Source organism: Saccopteryx leptura, chromosome 3 (assembly GCF_036850995.1).
Source record: "Saccopteryx leptura isolate mSacLep1 chromosome 3, mSacLep1_pri_phased_curated, whole genome shotgun sequence".
Taxonomy (NCBI): Eukaryota; Metazoa; Chordata; class Mammalia; order Chiroptera; family Emballonuridae; genus Saccopteryx; species Saccopteryx leptura.
This window is the reverse complement of record NC_089505.1, coordinates 307956805-307971725: the sequence shown is the minus strand read 5'-3', so window position 1 is coordinate 307971725 and position 14921 is coordinate 307956805. Positions and strand designations below refer to the sequence as shown.

Below are 14921 nucleotides of genomic sequence, written 5' to 3'. Positions count from 1 at the left end.
AGACATGAGCTGACCATTCTGGAGCCTTGGGGAGAAGAGGTCGGGTACTGACACTTAGATTCCTATTTGGAACTAGGACTAAATTAGCCGTTTAACATACGTGAATTTCTTTAATCCTTAGAAGAACCCTCTGAGGTGGGTATTATTATTATTGGATAGATAAAGGAAAATTGCCCAGATCATTTGAGCAATAACAGTAGATTGAAACCCTATCTGTCATATTCTAGAGTCATATTCTTTCTACTCTATCACATTTTTATTTGCCAGTTCTAACTGATGGAGGGAGGTTCCCAGAGGGAGATGTGGGAGGAATCTAAGCCACACCCAGTTATTCTCTCTCAGGCTCTTGGGGACAGGAGGAGTAGCATCTAACATAGAACCCAAACTGTCACAGACTGAGTGGCTGATGATAGGCCTCCTTCTGAGGGACTAACGAAGACTTTCTATTGTGCAAAGGTCATATTTTGAGGGAGCTATGGTTGGACTCAGGCAAAGGGCAGCTCCTTACAACTGCATTTTGATAACACTTCTTCCCTTCCCTCCTGTTACCACATGTAATACCAGTGAAGGAAACTAAAATATGTCACCCTAAATATGCCTCTTTGATATAACAACTATTTAGTGCTGAAGGCAATGAAGCAGCAGCAAATACAGGGAGAGCTCTCTCTACCCTCCCCCTTTCTGCCTAAACACAGGATATACACTCTACTTTTCTTGGAGACAGATTCTTACCAGCCAGAGAAGGCACAAGAGAAAAAGGAAACAAACCTTACTCCATTAGTTTCCAACCATATATTTTATCTTCCCATAATTTGCTGCCCTTGGAAGCCTGAAACTACTTCCCTCTGTACTGACATTTCTCCTCAAATTCATTGCTCTTTGTTGGAGCTGCTCTATAAGCCAGAGTTCTAAGTTGCCACTTTGAGTTCCTTTCATGAGGTTTCTCCCCTGTGACATGCACTGTACAGGTCGATAAACTGTTTTTCTCTTGTTAAATTGTCTTTTTTTGTTTAAGAGTTCCAGCTAAAACTTCAAGATGGGTAGAATTAAAATTTTGCCTCCTCTACACTAGCTATGGCTAATTCTCTCTCCCTCCCTCTCCTTCCCTCTCCCTCCCTCCCCATCTCTCCTACCCCCTCTCTCCTTTCCCCCCTCTCCCTTCCCCCTCTCTTCCTTCCCCTTCTCTCCCACCCTCCTCTCTCCCACCCCCTCTCCCACCCCCCTCTCCCACCTCCCTCTCCCACCCCCTCTCTCCCACCCCCTCTCTTCCTTCCCCCTCTCTCCCACCCCCTCTCTTCCTTCCCCCTCTCTCCCACCCTCCTCTCTCCCTTCCTCCTCTCTCACACTCTTCCTCCTTATCTCCCCCTCCTCCCACCCTCTCTCTGTTTACCCTACCTGCTTTTTTATTTTGCAAATTTTCTTCCTTAAAATGACATCTTCTCCTTACTTGAAATTTTCAGTTTTCAGGATTGCATTGACAGATTTAAATCCTTGATGTTTACATATATAAAAACCCTTTCATTTTGTTTTGCAAATTACAGCTACAATGTACATGTTTTTCTCTCTCAGGTTTTCACATACAGAGAAACATCAGTCTTACATAGAGTCCTAACGGGCTCATCATTTCTGCATGTAAAAGCTGTAGAAGGCTTTGGATCTGAATCTCAATTAGTCCCCAACTTACCACACCATTTCACTTTCCAGTTTCGATTGGCATCAACTCCACGGCAGCGAAACCTTGAGTTCCTTGACCTTGTTTTTCTCCAAAATCTATCCTAGAATGTAATTAAAAACATAGTTGCAGAAAAAATAATACAAAGTTATTCACATGCATTTTAGTAGCACAATTAGTGAATGAATCACAGCCTCAATGGGAGAGTTCCTCTGGGAATAGACAAATTCAGGGAGTGGAGTGAGGACTGGGCACCTAGGTTTATGCTCTAACATCTGCCACAAACTTGCTGTCTCTTACCTTGGCTTCACTTCTTTATAGGCAGATTGAATAAGCTGCACTAAAATAGTGATTTTTCACAATTTATTTAAAAGGAGAAATCTTTATTTACATGAAATTCATGCAAAGCTAAACATAGAAACAAAATAAAAAGGTTGCTGCCATGATGGGGGAGGGAAAGGAGGTCTCTTTTGTAGCTCTGGACCACTAGGCTGGCTGCCCACGAGATTCCTTCCTGTTCTGTGATATTTTTCTACAATTTATTTAGTCTCTCTTTTTAAGTGATAGGCAAAGTGACTTACATTAGTCCAGCTGAAATGGTATCCATCAACGTTAAACACGGGCATGATATAAAAATAGAGATGGTTCATCATTTTTCTCATGGTTGGGTCACTCCTATGTGTTAGAAGAGCCTGAAAGACAAAAGTGAAAGTTTTCTTACAAAATGATACAAAACACAGATTTAGAAAAAAAAAAAAGAAAATCCTTGGTCTCCAAGGGAAATACTAAATATGTTGGGTTAAAAAGTAACAAGATAATAATATGAATTATACTCTTTGACATATTCTTTATTGAGACTTGTCTTAAACTTTATATTATAAAAAACATTTTACAAAGGGGGCATTAAAAAAACCAAATAAAAGGTGATGGAAGACAATTTGACTTTGTGTGATGGGTATACAACATAATCAAATGTCAAAATGATCTGGAGTTGTTTTCTCTGAATCTATGTACTCTAATTGATCAATCTCATCCCGTTAAAATTAATTGTCTAAATAAAAAAAAAAAAAAAAAGAAAGCAACAATTGCCCTGGCCGTGTAGCTCAGTGGATAAAGTGTCATCCCAGTATGCTAGGCTGTGGTTCAACCCCTGATCAGGGCATGCAGGACAAGCAATCAATGAGTGCACAACTAAATGGAACAAGTTGATGCTTCTCTCTCTCACTCTCCCGTCTTCTCTCTCTCTCTCACACACTCTCTCAAATTAATGAAAAACAAACTTTAAATTAATAATCTTGCATAATCAGGTATTTTTAGGAGTCTATTCAATGGACAAAATAGTTACCTAAATATATTTTTTATCTCTTCGCATGATACATCATAACAGAAGCTAGTTATACGTCACTTAATTGCCTTTGTCTAACTGGTACCAGATTCAAGTCTTAGAACCTTGTGCATGGACAATCAGTTTCCTCCTGACTCTACTATAAAAAGTTTGTAAAAGTTTGTAATGAATAATATAACATCTATGTCATCTTGTTCTTGTGATTGGGTTTTGATTACATTGTATCTGACCCCAAGTCTGAAGATTCTGTGCTATGGATTTGGCCTCAAGCAGAAAAGCATTGAATGTGCTAGGTCAAGACAATTTGAAATACTATTCCTTTTTAAAAAGTTCTTTTTGATGTATGTTTGTTTATGTGTAAAGTACCTCAAAGAAACACATAGGAAATTTGTAACAATGGCTGCCTCTGGGGAGCAAGACTGGGAGACAATGTACAGGAAGGGGAATTACCTTTAATTTTATACCCATTTGGATTGCAATTCAAAATAATTCTTAAATTATATATAAACTTCCTTGGAAAATTTCATACTTAAAATTTCAATCTTCTTTTATATTTAGTTAAGTAGGATTTCTGAACTCATCAAAGAGGCATTCTGTATTTACATGGTGAAAATTCTGTTCATAGAGAGCAATCCAATAATACAATTTATTATTGGAAACTATCACTCGATTAGAAATAATAATGAAAATAAAGGGATATATTCAAGAACATAAGAAAGGAATTATTAAATCCAACTTTATTAAATATAAGAAATATCTATGGGATCAACACAAATAGATATATGTTGATACAATTTTCTCCTGTTCTCCTTTACTTAAGGCTCAATAATAATATGTTGGCCAAGTAGCATTAGTAGAACATTTATATATGCTTGAATTTCCATTAACCGTCTAATGTTTCAAACTAGAGGAATATCTCTGGTATATGATCAATTGTACATATCCTGGAATTTCCCTCTACAAAATGGAGTTTCCCCAATATTTGAAGGAAGTCTCCTGCTGGGAATGGCAGTGACAGTGCTATATGGTTAGCTATATTCCTCCCTTAAGGTGGCTTTCGATGCCACACTAGAAAGGAAGATTAGAGATGGGAGGAAAGAAAGCTGGGGCAACAAAGCAGCAAAGAAGGGGTAGGAAAAAGTCGTGGTAATTTATCTTCTTAGCACTGGGTCTTGGCTCATTTGTGCCAGTCAAAACTGGGGAAGTCTTGCCTTTTCCAGGCATGGATTATGGGTCATGTTAGCACCTAACCACCAAACTATGCTAGAGATTTGCATGTTTGCTTATCCTGCCTTCTTCACTGCAAGTGACCACCATAGTTTTGTATTTAGAAGAATATTGATAACTTTCTCTTTATTTTTTTGCTGCGTGTGCCTGCACATGAGAGAGAGAGAGAGAGAGAGAGAGAGAGAGAGAGAGAGAGAGAGAGAGATGAGAAGCATCAACTTGTATTTGCATCACTTCAGTTGTTCAGTGATTGCTTCTCATATGTGCCTTGACTAGGGGGCTCAAGCTGAGCCAGTGACACCTTGATCAAGCCAGGGATGGACCCTGGGCTTCCAGCCAGCAACCATGGGGTCATGTCCATAATCCCATACTCAAGCCTGCGACCCTGGGTTTAAGCTAGTGAGCCTGTGCTCAAGCTGGCAACTTCAAGGTTGGAACCTGGGACCTCAGTGTCCCAGGTTGATGCTTTATCCACTGTGCCACCACTGGTAAGGTGCTAATTTTCTTTTTAAAAATTACAATATATTTTAAGTAAGTAGGAAAAGTACAGAGAAGAATATTATCTATGTGCCCACCAATCATGTTTTGCCACATTTATCAAATCTTTTGAGACATTGTAGATAAAACTAAAGCTTTTTATCACTCCTCGATTCCATTTTCCTCCCCTGCCAAGGTAATCACTGTCCTAAATTTGACATTATTTTTCCTATGCATGGTTTTGTCATGCTACATACATATATATCAATTCATGAACAATATATATGTGTATGCTTTGAAATTTCATGCATCAAGATGTGTCAATCTTTAGTCTGTTGTTCTCTTCAATATTATATTTTTGACACTAAGTTGATGATTTACTAATTTTAACTACATAGTAGTCTATTATAGGCACACACTGTATTGATCTCTACTAATGAACAGTTGGGTTGCTTCTGCTATTTTACTGTTACAGTATTGCAATGTGTGCAAAGAAATCACATATTTACCTTAGACATGTGGGAGTTTTTTCATAGTATGTATATAGCAATAGATTTGCTCAGTCATGGGTTTACCTGGCTTCCACTTTACTAAAAGTTGCCATTTTCTAAGTCTGTAAAGATTCTCATATCTAGTAAATGAAAGTTCCCACTGCTCTACAAACTTAGCAACCCTTGGTATTGTTAAACTCATAATTAAAAAGAATTAAAAGGTATGAAATAGTTTTGTTGCTTTACTTTATATTTCTATGATAATAAATTATATTGAATAGCTTTATATATAATAATTGGCCATACTATAAATTGCTCATTTATATTTTTGCCCATTTTTTTTTATTAAACTCTTCTTATTCTTCTCATATCCTGCTATTAATCCTTTGTTTGGTTATATGCATAATGAACATCTTCCTTTCTTGATGCTTATTGTTTTCTATATTCGTCATGTCCTTGTTGTACATAAATTTTTAATTTTATCACCATTAAATGTATAGGTTTTCTTTCAGAACCCATCTCTGCTTTAAAATCATAAAGATATCATCTTGAATTTTCTTTAAAAATTTGTTTTCAAGTTTGTTTTTCAAATGTAGTCCTGAAACCTTCTAGAAATGATTTTTACATGATGTGAGGTTGGGATTTATTGAATTTATTTTTCCATTATGGAGGACCAGTTATGCCACTGTATTCATTTGGATGGTCTTTTCCTCAGTGAGTTAGTATGTTCTCTTTCAAATGTCAAGTTTTTATTTGTAGGTGGAATTGCCCTAATGTACTTTGGTTTATATCCATTCACCAAAGTCATACCACGGTTTATATAGAGTCTCTTGAGTCTGGTAGATTATATATTCCCATGTGGTTCTACTTCTGAATTGCCTTGGCTATTTTCAACCCTTCCCTCTTCACATTAATTTTGAAATCAGGGCTGATCACATTAAAGATGTTCTGTCCTATTCTATGTTTTGTGTTTTTTGTTTTTGTCATTAACAGATGTTATGACATCTACTATTAGCATCATAAATTTGTTGCTATGATCAATTTATGAATAATTTTCTATTGTTTAATCATTCTTGTATTCATAGAATAAGCCCATTTGTTTATAATATGTATTATTACATTGGCTGGATTCAAGTTGCTAATATTTACATCTATATTCCTGCATAAGATAGGCCTATAATTTCCTTTCTTATTTTGTCCTTGTCTGGTTTTGGTGTCAGGGTTATGTTCTTCATTATTATTTGGAGAGGAAGTCATCTAGGCCTAGAACAGAAATTAATTAAATATAAAATAGGTACAATAGGGAAAATATGTATTTCTCCTTTCTTTTTCATTGATTTCTGCTCTTTGTTGTTTCTTTTGTTGACTCTCTTTTTTTCTTTCCTGATTTTTTTTTTTTTGTTGTTGTTGTATTTTTCTGAAGCTGGAAACGGGGAGAGACAGTCAGACTCCCGCATGCGCCCGACTGGGATCCACCCGGCACGCCCACCAGGGGGCTACGCTCTGCCCACCAGGGGGCGATGCTCTGCCCCCCCGGGGCGTCGCTCTGCCGTGACCAGAGCCACTCTAGCGCCTGGGGCAGAGGCCAAGGAGCCATCCCCAGCACCGGGGCCATCTTTGCTCCAATGGAGCCTCGGCTGCGGGAGGGGAAGAGAGAGAGAGACAGAGAGGAAGGAGAGGGGGAGGGGTGGAGAAGCAGATGGGCACTTCTCCTGTGTGCCCTGGCCGGGAATCGAACCTGGGACTTCTGCACGCCAGGCCGACACTCTACCACTGAGCCAACCGGCCAGGGCTCTTTCCTAATTTCTTAACTTGAAAGTTTAGCTCATTAATTTGGAGACCTAATTTTTTTCTAATATATTTATTTAAAACTATACATTCCCCTTCAGTACTACCTTAGCTATATTCTAGGTGTTTTGATATATGATAGTTTTATTTCCATTCAGTTGATTTTTTTTCTTGATTTGTTTAAACCATAAGTTACAAATATTTTTATATTTTAAAATATGTGAGTTTTTCAGTCATATTTCATAAATAATTTTTAACAACTGCATTGTAGTCAGAGAAGATGGTCTATGTGATACAAAGTCTTTGGTATATCTTAAACCCTGCTTTGTGGCCTCGTAGGTAGTCAAGTTTTGCAAATGTTCCAAATGTGCTTAAAAGGAATATGCATTCTCTAATTATTGGGTATTGAATCTATATGTGTTCATTAGATTAAGTTTATAACCACATTGTTTATATCATGTATATTCTTATTAAAAATTGCGCCTATATGCTGTTTTAGTCATTGAGAGTTATGTTAAAAAATTTACATTATTAGATTTGTCACTTTTTCTTATAATCCTGTCAAATTTTGTTTTACATATTTTGAGGCCATTAATATGGCCTCATTTTAAAGTTTGTTGTTTCCAAATAATATATTAAATAAGCAAGCTGTTCTCTAGTATTCTATTCTGAAGGAACTTAATTTCCAAGACTTGCCAAAATGTGTTTTTCCTCTGACAAATAAACAGGGTGTTATTGTATTGCATATGCTACTGTTGTGATTTTTTTAACTCTCTAAGAATTGTAACCATTCTCCATCTGGTCAGACAAAGAAGGAATGATCACACTATGACTGTTCAGTACTGAATAGGATAATTGAGAGACTCCTTACTTGAATGTTTTAAGTAAGCACATAGATCATTTCTCTTTTATGGTTTAGATGAAGTTTCTAGAAAAAAAGATGACCATGTGACTTTCTATTTCCTATCATTCTAACATATGATAACCATGAAGGGATGTGCTTTCTCATTTTAGCAATCAATTCATACCACCCATACACAAAGAAAAGAAGATGCCTACTAATTAAGCTCCATCTGGGCTTTACAAATTTAATTTCTTGACTACTATTATTACCTAGAAGGAAGACCTAAGTAGTCCTGATCTGAAAGCCAGTCACAAAACAATGTACCACACGCCTCAGTGTGGCAGTCTGTAGGTACTACAGTCACCTTCATCAATTTATTTAAAAAATACATCACTAAAATGGATTTTGATTTTAAAATGAAAGACATCAAAGAAAGTTTTGAGTATTACCTTCTGCTAGGAAAATGATATTTTGGTGTTAGGTTAAGGAATTTCTAAAGTTAAGAAAGACAATGTGTCTCTTTGATACCACATATCAAGACTATTTTGGCTTCCAGATAAACATATACATGTCATAACAGAATTAACCACATGAACTGTGGTTAAATTTGAAGAAAATGTTTTCAATTACTAAAGTCTTTGTGGGGTTGTGACAAAGTTAGGCCCAAGGGTCCCCACTCCTTTTCATTATTTTTGGATTTATTTGGTTGGATGTTGCTTTTGTAAAGCCCCATGACGACTTGGAATATTGGGGCTTTCTCTCTCTCTCTTTTCCCTCCCCTTCCCATGCTATCAGTGTTACTGGTCTTTTACATTGTAGTTTTTACATTTTCCATTATTTTTTTCCCTCTAGAATCATTACAGGGGACCTAAAAATATCGAATAACCACACATTCACTGAAGGGCACATTGGGAGAAGTAAGCATGTTCCAGCTGAGGCCAAAGGAATGGCACAGTTACAAGTTGAAGAATATCTTCACCTGGACTGGAGAAGAGTAAAATTATTTAGGATGGAAAAAAGTTGTAGCACCTAAGCGGGTACATCTTGACACAAAAGAGATATATAAAATTTGATACTAGGAGAATTAATTAGAGCAGGAGAGAGTTTTCAGGGAAATTTTAAAAAGGTAGCTTAATCTAATATAATAAAGGTATTTGATGCCATGCTGAGAAGCTTGTTAAATACAAGATGATATCTATAATAAATAATAGTTTGAAAGTAACTTGAGCAAGAGGCTCTGTGAGCGAAGGACGGAGAACTAAAAAATCATATTCTAATTTTATAAATCCTAGTTTAAAATTTTTGGGGGGTGATTGCTGGGGTAGGGGTCTGGGGACAGGTAGAGGAGAGTATGGGGGGATAAATGGTGATGTACAGAAACTTGGCTTGGGGTGGTAAACATATGATATAGTGTACAGATGATGTGTTGTAGACTTGTGCAAATAAAACTTGTATAATTTTGTTAACTGGTGTCACCCCAATACATTCAATAAGAAAGAAGAAAAATGAAAGTCATAAAAATTAAAAATGAAAAAAAAATTCAATTACAATTGAAATAAAAAATTATATTAGTTTTAGGTGTATATCATAGCATAATGGTTAGACATTTATATAATTTACAAACTGATCTTCCTGGTAAGTCTAGTACCCACCTGGTAACACACATAGTTATTACAATATTATTGACTGTATTCTCATGCTGTATTTACAACTCCATGACTCTTTTGTAACTGCCAATTTGTACTTCTTAATCCCCTCACCTTTTTCACCCAGCTCCTTATCCCCTCCCAGCTGGCAACCATCTGTTCTCTGTATCTATGAATTTGCTTCTGTTTTTTTTTTTTTTAACAGGGACAGAGAGAGAGAGAGTCAGAGAGAGGGATAGATAGGGATAGACAGACAGGAAGGGAGAGAGATGAGAAGCATCAATCATCAGTTTTTCATTGCTACATCTTAGTTGTTCATTGATTGCTTTCTCATACGTGCCTTGACTGGGGGCTACAACAGACTGAGTAACCCCTTGCTCGAGCCAGTGACCTCGGGTCCAAGCTGGTAGCTTTTTGCTCAAGCCAGATGAGCCCGCAATCAAGCTGGCGACCTCGGGGTCTCGAACCTGGGTCCTCTGCTTCCCAGTCTGGTGCTTTATCTACTGCACCACCACCTGGTCAGGCTGCTTCTGTTTTGTGTGTTCATTTAGATTGAAATCATATGGTATCTGTCTTTCTCTGACTGATTTATTTCACTTAGCATAATACTCTCTAGGTTCATCTATGTTATCACAAATGGTAAGATTTCATTCTTTTTTATGACTGAGGAATATTTCATTGTATATATGTACCATATCTTTATCTAATCATCTCTTGATAGGCACTTAGGTTGCTTCCAAATCTTGGCTATTGTAAATAACACTGCAATGAACATAGAGATGCATATGTCTTTTTGAATTAGTATTTCAAATTTCTTCAGATAAATACCTGGAAGTGGGATTGCTGGATCACGAGGTAGTTCTATTTTTAATTTTTTGAAGAACTTCTATATTGTTTTCCATAATGGTTGTACCAATTTAAAATCCCATCAACAATGTAGGAGGGTCCCCTTTTCTGCACATCCTCGCCAACACTTGTTTGTTGATTTGGTGATGATAGCCATTCTTTCATTTAATTTGTATTTTTCTGATGATTAATAATGTTGGGCATCTTTTCATATATCTATTGGATATCTAAATCTTAGTTGTTTTTACATTTAGTTAATTTATACTTAGAATTGCTCAGAGATGACTGATCTAATAGGGCAAGTGATGATTTAAAATTTATATCTATTAGTCTGTACTTGCTAATAAGCAATATAAATATTTTGAAATATTTTGTCCCCAAATATTTTGTCCACTCTCTTTCCTAAGTAACACTACTTTACAATTTTGGAACATTATGTACTAACATAGCCTAGTAACAATGGTTGGTTGTATTTACTTAGGACTAACAGAATGAAGGTCAGGACCAACTTTGTGGCATTATTAAAGTCTATGTAAGAATCTCTTATTATCAAAATGAAAGTACAGTTGTCCTCACTTTGCTTGGCTTCACTATACACAATGTCAGTTATCATGGTTTAGTTAAATAACATCAGTCCTTCAACAAGTACAGTTCAGATTTCAGTGACCACTAATTGATTTTTAGTCTGCAGATCACTATGTAAATAACAAATGGGCATCAAGATCTGTTATCAATTATGTCATTTCTTTTAAAGTCTGTCTTCGGGTGATTGGTCACCAAGCCTCCATTATTCAGTTCACACACAGACAGCAAAGTGTGTAGCTGTGTTGCCCCTGTCTCCTAAACCTATGTTTACAAAAATGGATGATGGTGAAAGGAATTGACCAACAAAGATTAAAGTTCAGCAAAGAAATAAAAAGTAGAGGTGAAATTTGAATCAAATGTAAATGAAGTAAAAGAAGAAGTAGGTGACCATAGGAATGTTGACACTGTCGCCACTCCACTCTAGCTTTGTAGCCAGAAGAACTTAGTGAAGATGAACTTCCTGTAAAAAATGAGAAAAGTGGTTATGATGAAAAGGAGGAAGATATCCCAGCAGAAATGATACTGTCAACATTTCACATTAAAGAAACACATAGATGTTTTATAATATTGAAAGGGGAAAGGAAGAAAATGTTGGAAGCTGATCCAAACTAAGAAAGGAATATGGCAATTTGCCAAGGCATAAAAAAGATGTTCACTTCTTATTGTAAGTTATATAATGGGAAGGGAAGCACTGTCTAAACTACTTGTTATAAGGTTTTTTGTGTTTTTTTTTTTTTACAATTAGGTCATTTTAATTATTACTATTTCTAATGTTTTAAATTACAGCATAATAAATATTAGGTTTACTATTTTTTATTCATTTCCCTACATATTTATAACAGAGTAAGAGAGTTTTTTAATCTTTTGGGAAAAATTCGTAAAGGTCATAGAACAAACATAATTTTCCCCATTGATTATTAAGATAGATTTTCATGGCTTCAGCTTGTGTGGCCACTTTTTCAGTCCTGTGCTACTGTGCAGGAAAAGCGAGGACTGCCTGGATACACAATGTCCACATTCTCAAATATTGGATAGTGGAGTGCAAGGGATGAAATGAATTTCAATTCAATTAAATTGAACAAATATTAGTACAGACCTTGCTAGGTACAAGACATTATAAATTGAATGAAAAGGGAGAAGAAGCTAGGTTGGAGGAGGCAGAGGATTAAAGAGAAAAGACTGGGGCGGAGGCAGGATGGGAGAATGTGTTGAGTTAAAGGTACTAAAGGCTAGTAGGAAACAAATCAAAATATTATAATTTCTTGGAATGGTAGTGAACAAAGTCAGACAATTAAAAAATGCTGGTCATTTAAATATATATATATTTTTATTATGCGGTTAAGAATAAGGACTTAATTGCTTACTTAACTGAACTCATATTTGATTTAGGCTTAATAACTCATTTATTCCTTGGCTTTGGCATGTTTTATATACACAATTTAAGTTCTCTTCTTTATAAGGTGTATTTTACTTTTAGTGATACATTTCTTAATAAAAACTGAGTATCAAACCTACATTTGAAGGTTTATATTATAGTTTTACCTTTAATAGCCAACAAGACATACAAGACTGAAAAAGATGATTATCCAAAAAGAGTATTCCCTGGAAAGCTCTTGGATCCTGGGAGAAAGTGCCTTCCCTTCTTGGAAAGCCTTCCCAGTTGAAGGACTTTTTCCACAACCACATTCCAAGCCTTCCCACGAGCTTATGCTTTACACACAATCCATCCCAACCTCCAAAATTATGCTTACCCAGCTCACAATTATCAGCTGGTTCTTAGGGGAAAAAGAACCCTTCCCTGAAAGTCTCTTACTGCTATTTTGAATTACCTTCATAGTGCATCTGAATCATATGCCAGATTTTGGTACCAGGATTAGCCATCAGTGGTGCCCAGTATAGATAAGTGGGAACATGTAAGGGATCAGGCTGGGCCAGGAAGGATGAAGTTTAACATTATGTAGCAGGAGCAGAATATGGTGGCTCACCTGGAAACTAAGTAACTTTTTCCCTTTTGTCTTCTCTTTTTTTTTCTTCCTTTCCTCCCTCCCTTTTTTTCATTACTTCCTTTCTTTTTTCTTTTTGGTGGTGCTGCCTTTCTGTAACAAGATCAAATTAGATCCACTTGTACATTATATCTCAGAGTCTGGAAGAATTTTCCATTTCAGACCATCACTGTCCCAATTTGTCTGTGGATCATCTTCTCACAAACTCTTGCTTTATCTGTGGTTCGCTACTGAGTTAAACAGCTCACAACCACTGATTCTAAAATATCTATGGGAATATATGATTCAAGCATAAATGAATGTTGTTTGAAAATAAGATGTATTCATTTTTGGTTGTGTTGAATTTTTTTAATAATCACATTTGTTTCTGTTCAATGTAAAAATTTTGGAAAATAAAAAAAAACATGAGCAAGAAAATCAAAATCACTCACAATTCTTTTAGCATTTAATGTATTTCTCATGTATAGGTATGTCAGATATAGATTTTACAAAACTAAAATTATAAGGTCCATGCTGGTTTTTATTTTACTTTTTGGATATAACAGCATGCCATGAATAGTTTCTCATATCACTAATTACTCCTCTAAAATATTTTATAAAGTCAGAGCTATCAGTCATTTTCTTTATGCCCTTTTCTTTGCTTTTATGCTTCAAAATGTTGTTCCCACTTGGAAATCAAATAAATATTTCTCTAGTATATTTTCTAAATATTCTATGAATAAAGACTCTGGTCAGATTTACCCCAGCAATGTAGAATTATTTGAGGCAAAAATTAAGTGTTATACAGTTAGCGCCAGTCATGGCTTGAGAAAGATATTGTGGGAGATTGACAATTTCAAACTCTCAAGAGTGAACAAAGCCCCAAATTGCTTCATTCAATTGGAGATGGTCCTGAGAAATTCAGCAAATGTTATCCTTTATGCATTGGCAATAAAGAATCAAGTGGCCTTTTCATAGTTAAAAAAAAAAAGATATAAAAATGGGCTACTGCTAAAAATCATCGGCTACCTTATAATATGTCAATATTACTACCGCAGTGGTGAACTGTTACAATCTTCTTATCTGTTTATTATTATCAGATTAAGTAATATGACAAGAAAAGTACTTAGAAACAGTTTTGTTATAGTGGACAAAATAACTGAATTTATTCCTGGATGTCTTTGGTCCAAATTAAGCCTGTGAAACAGGTATTCAATCATTTTGGCTCATTACCAAATCTCTTTAACCTCTCATCACAAAATATTTCATTCATTTGGCCCAAGAGAATAAAGTTGTAGGATAGCAGAATTTTTTATGGTCCTTCCTATCGCTCCCCAATATCCACAGTGCATTAACAATGCCTGGCTTGGTGCATGGTGGGCACTTAGTGATTACATGATGAGTAAATTGTCCTCTAACCTGCTTAGTGTAGTGTTGGGTTGGGTTCTTCCCTTCAAACTAATGATACTGCCAACATTTCAACTGGTGCTCTCACAGTTTCAAGGACATCATTACTCTCTTTGGCATCTTGTCATCTTTGAATCATTTTATACTTTCATCTCCATATCAAGTCAATCATCAATCCCTAAAGACCTCCTTCATAGGTGCCACCTTTTGTGTTTCTGTCTCATCTCCCCAGTAGAATTATAAATGAATTTTAGAAAGGGTTAATATCTTATACATTACAGTACTTATACCATTACAAGACTTAACAAACTGCCTTCATATAAAAAAGAACTGCTCAATAAGCATTGGATAGAATGAATGAATAATTTTTCCTTTGAACTATAACTATGCTTTCTTTATTTTCCATTCCTACATCCATTCTTCCTGTCCATGTGTAGATTCCTGTCCTAAAAACTTCTAGTTGATTGCCTTCACTCTGGAACTTTCCTTTCTTTCATCCATACATCATTGCCTTTTATCATTAAACTCTCTGAATAACGACACATGCTTTTTACTTATATCAGTGTTTTTATATTTTACTTTAGTGGAGAAAGCTCTGTTTGGTTTCCAAG

The 14921-nt window shown here is 35.8% G+C and overlaps 1 protein-coding gene across 1 annotated transcript in view; it reads right to left on the bottom strand.

Annotated features, from left to right (window-relative positions):
• CPA6 (carboxypeptidase A6) overlaps positions 1-14921 on the bottom strand; it is a 317698-nt gene that overhangs the window by 64355 nt on the left and 238422 nt on the right. Inside the window, exons 7-8 of the mRNA XM_066378927.1 lie at positions 2254-2364; positions 1685-1775 (exon numbers count right to left, since the gene is read on the bottom strand). Coding sequence (XP_066235024.1) covers positions 1685-1775; positions 2254-2364 — 202 coding nt within the window. The remainder of the gene's footprint in view (positions 1-1684; positions 1776-2253; positions 2365-14921) is intronic.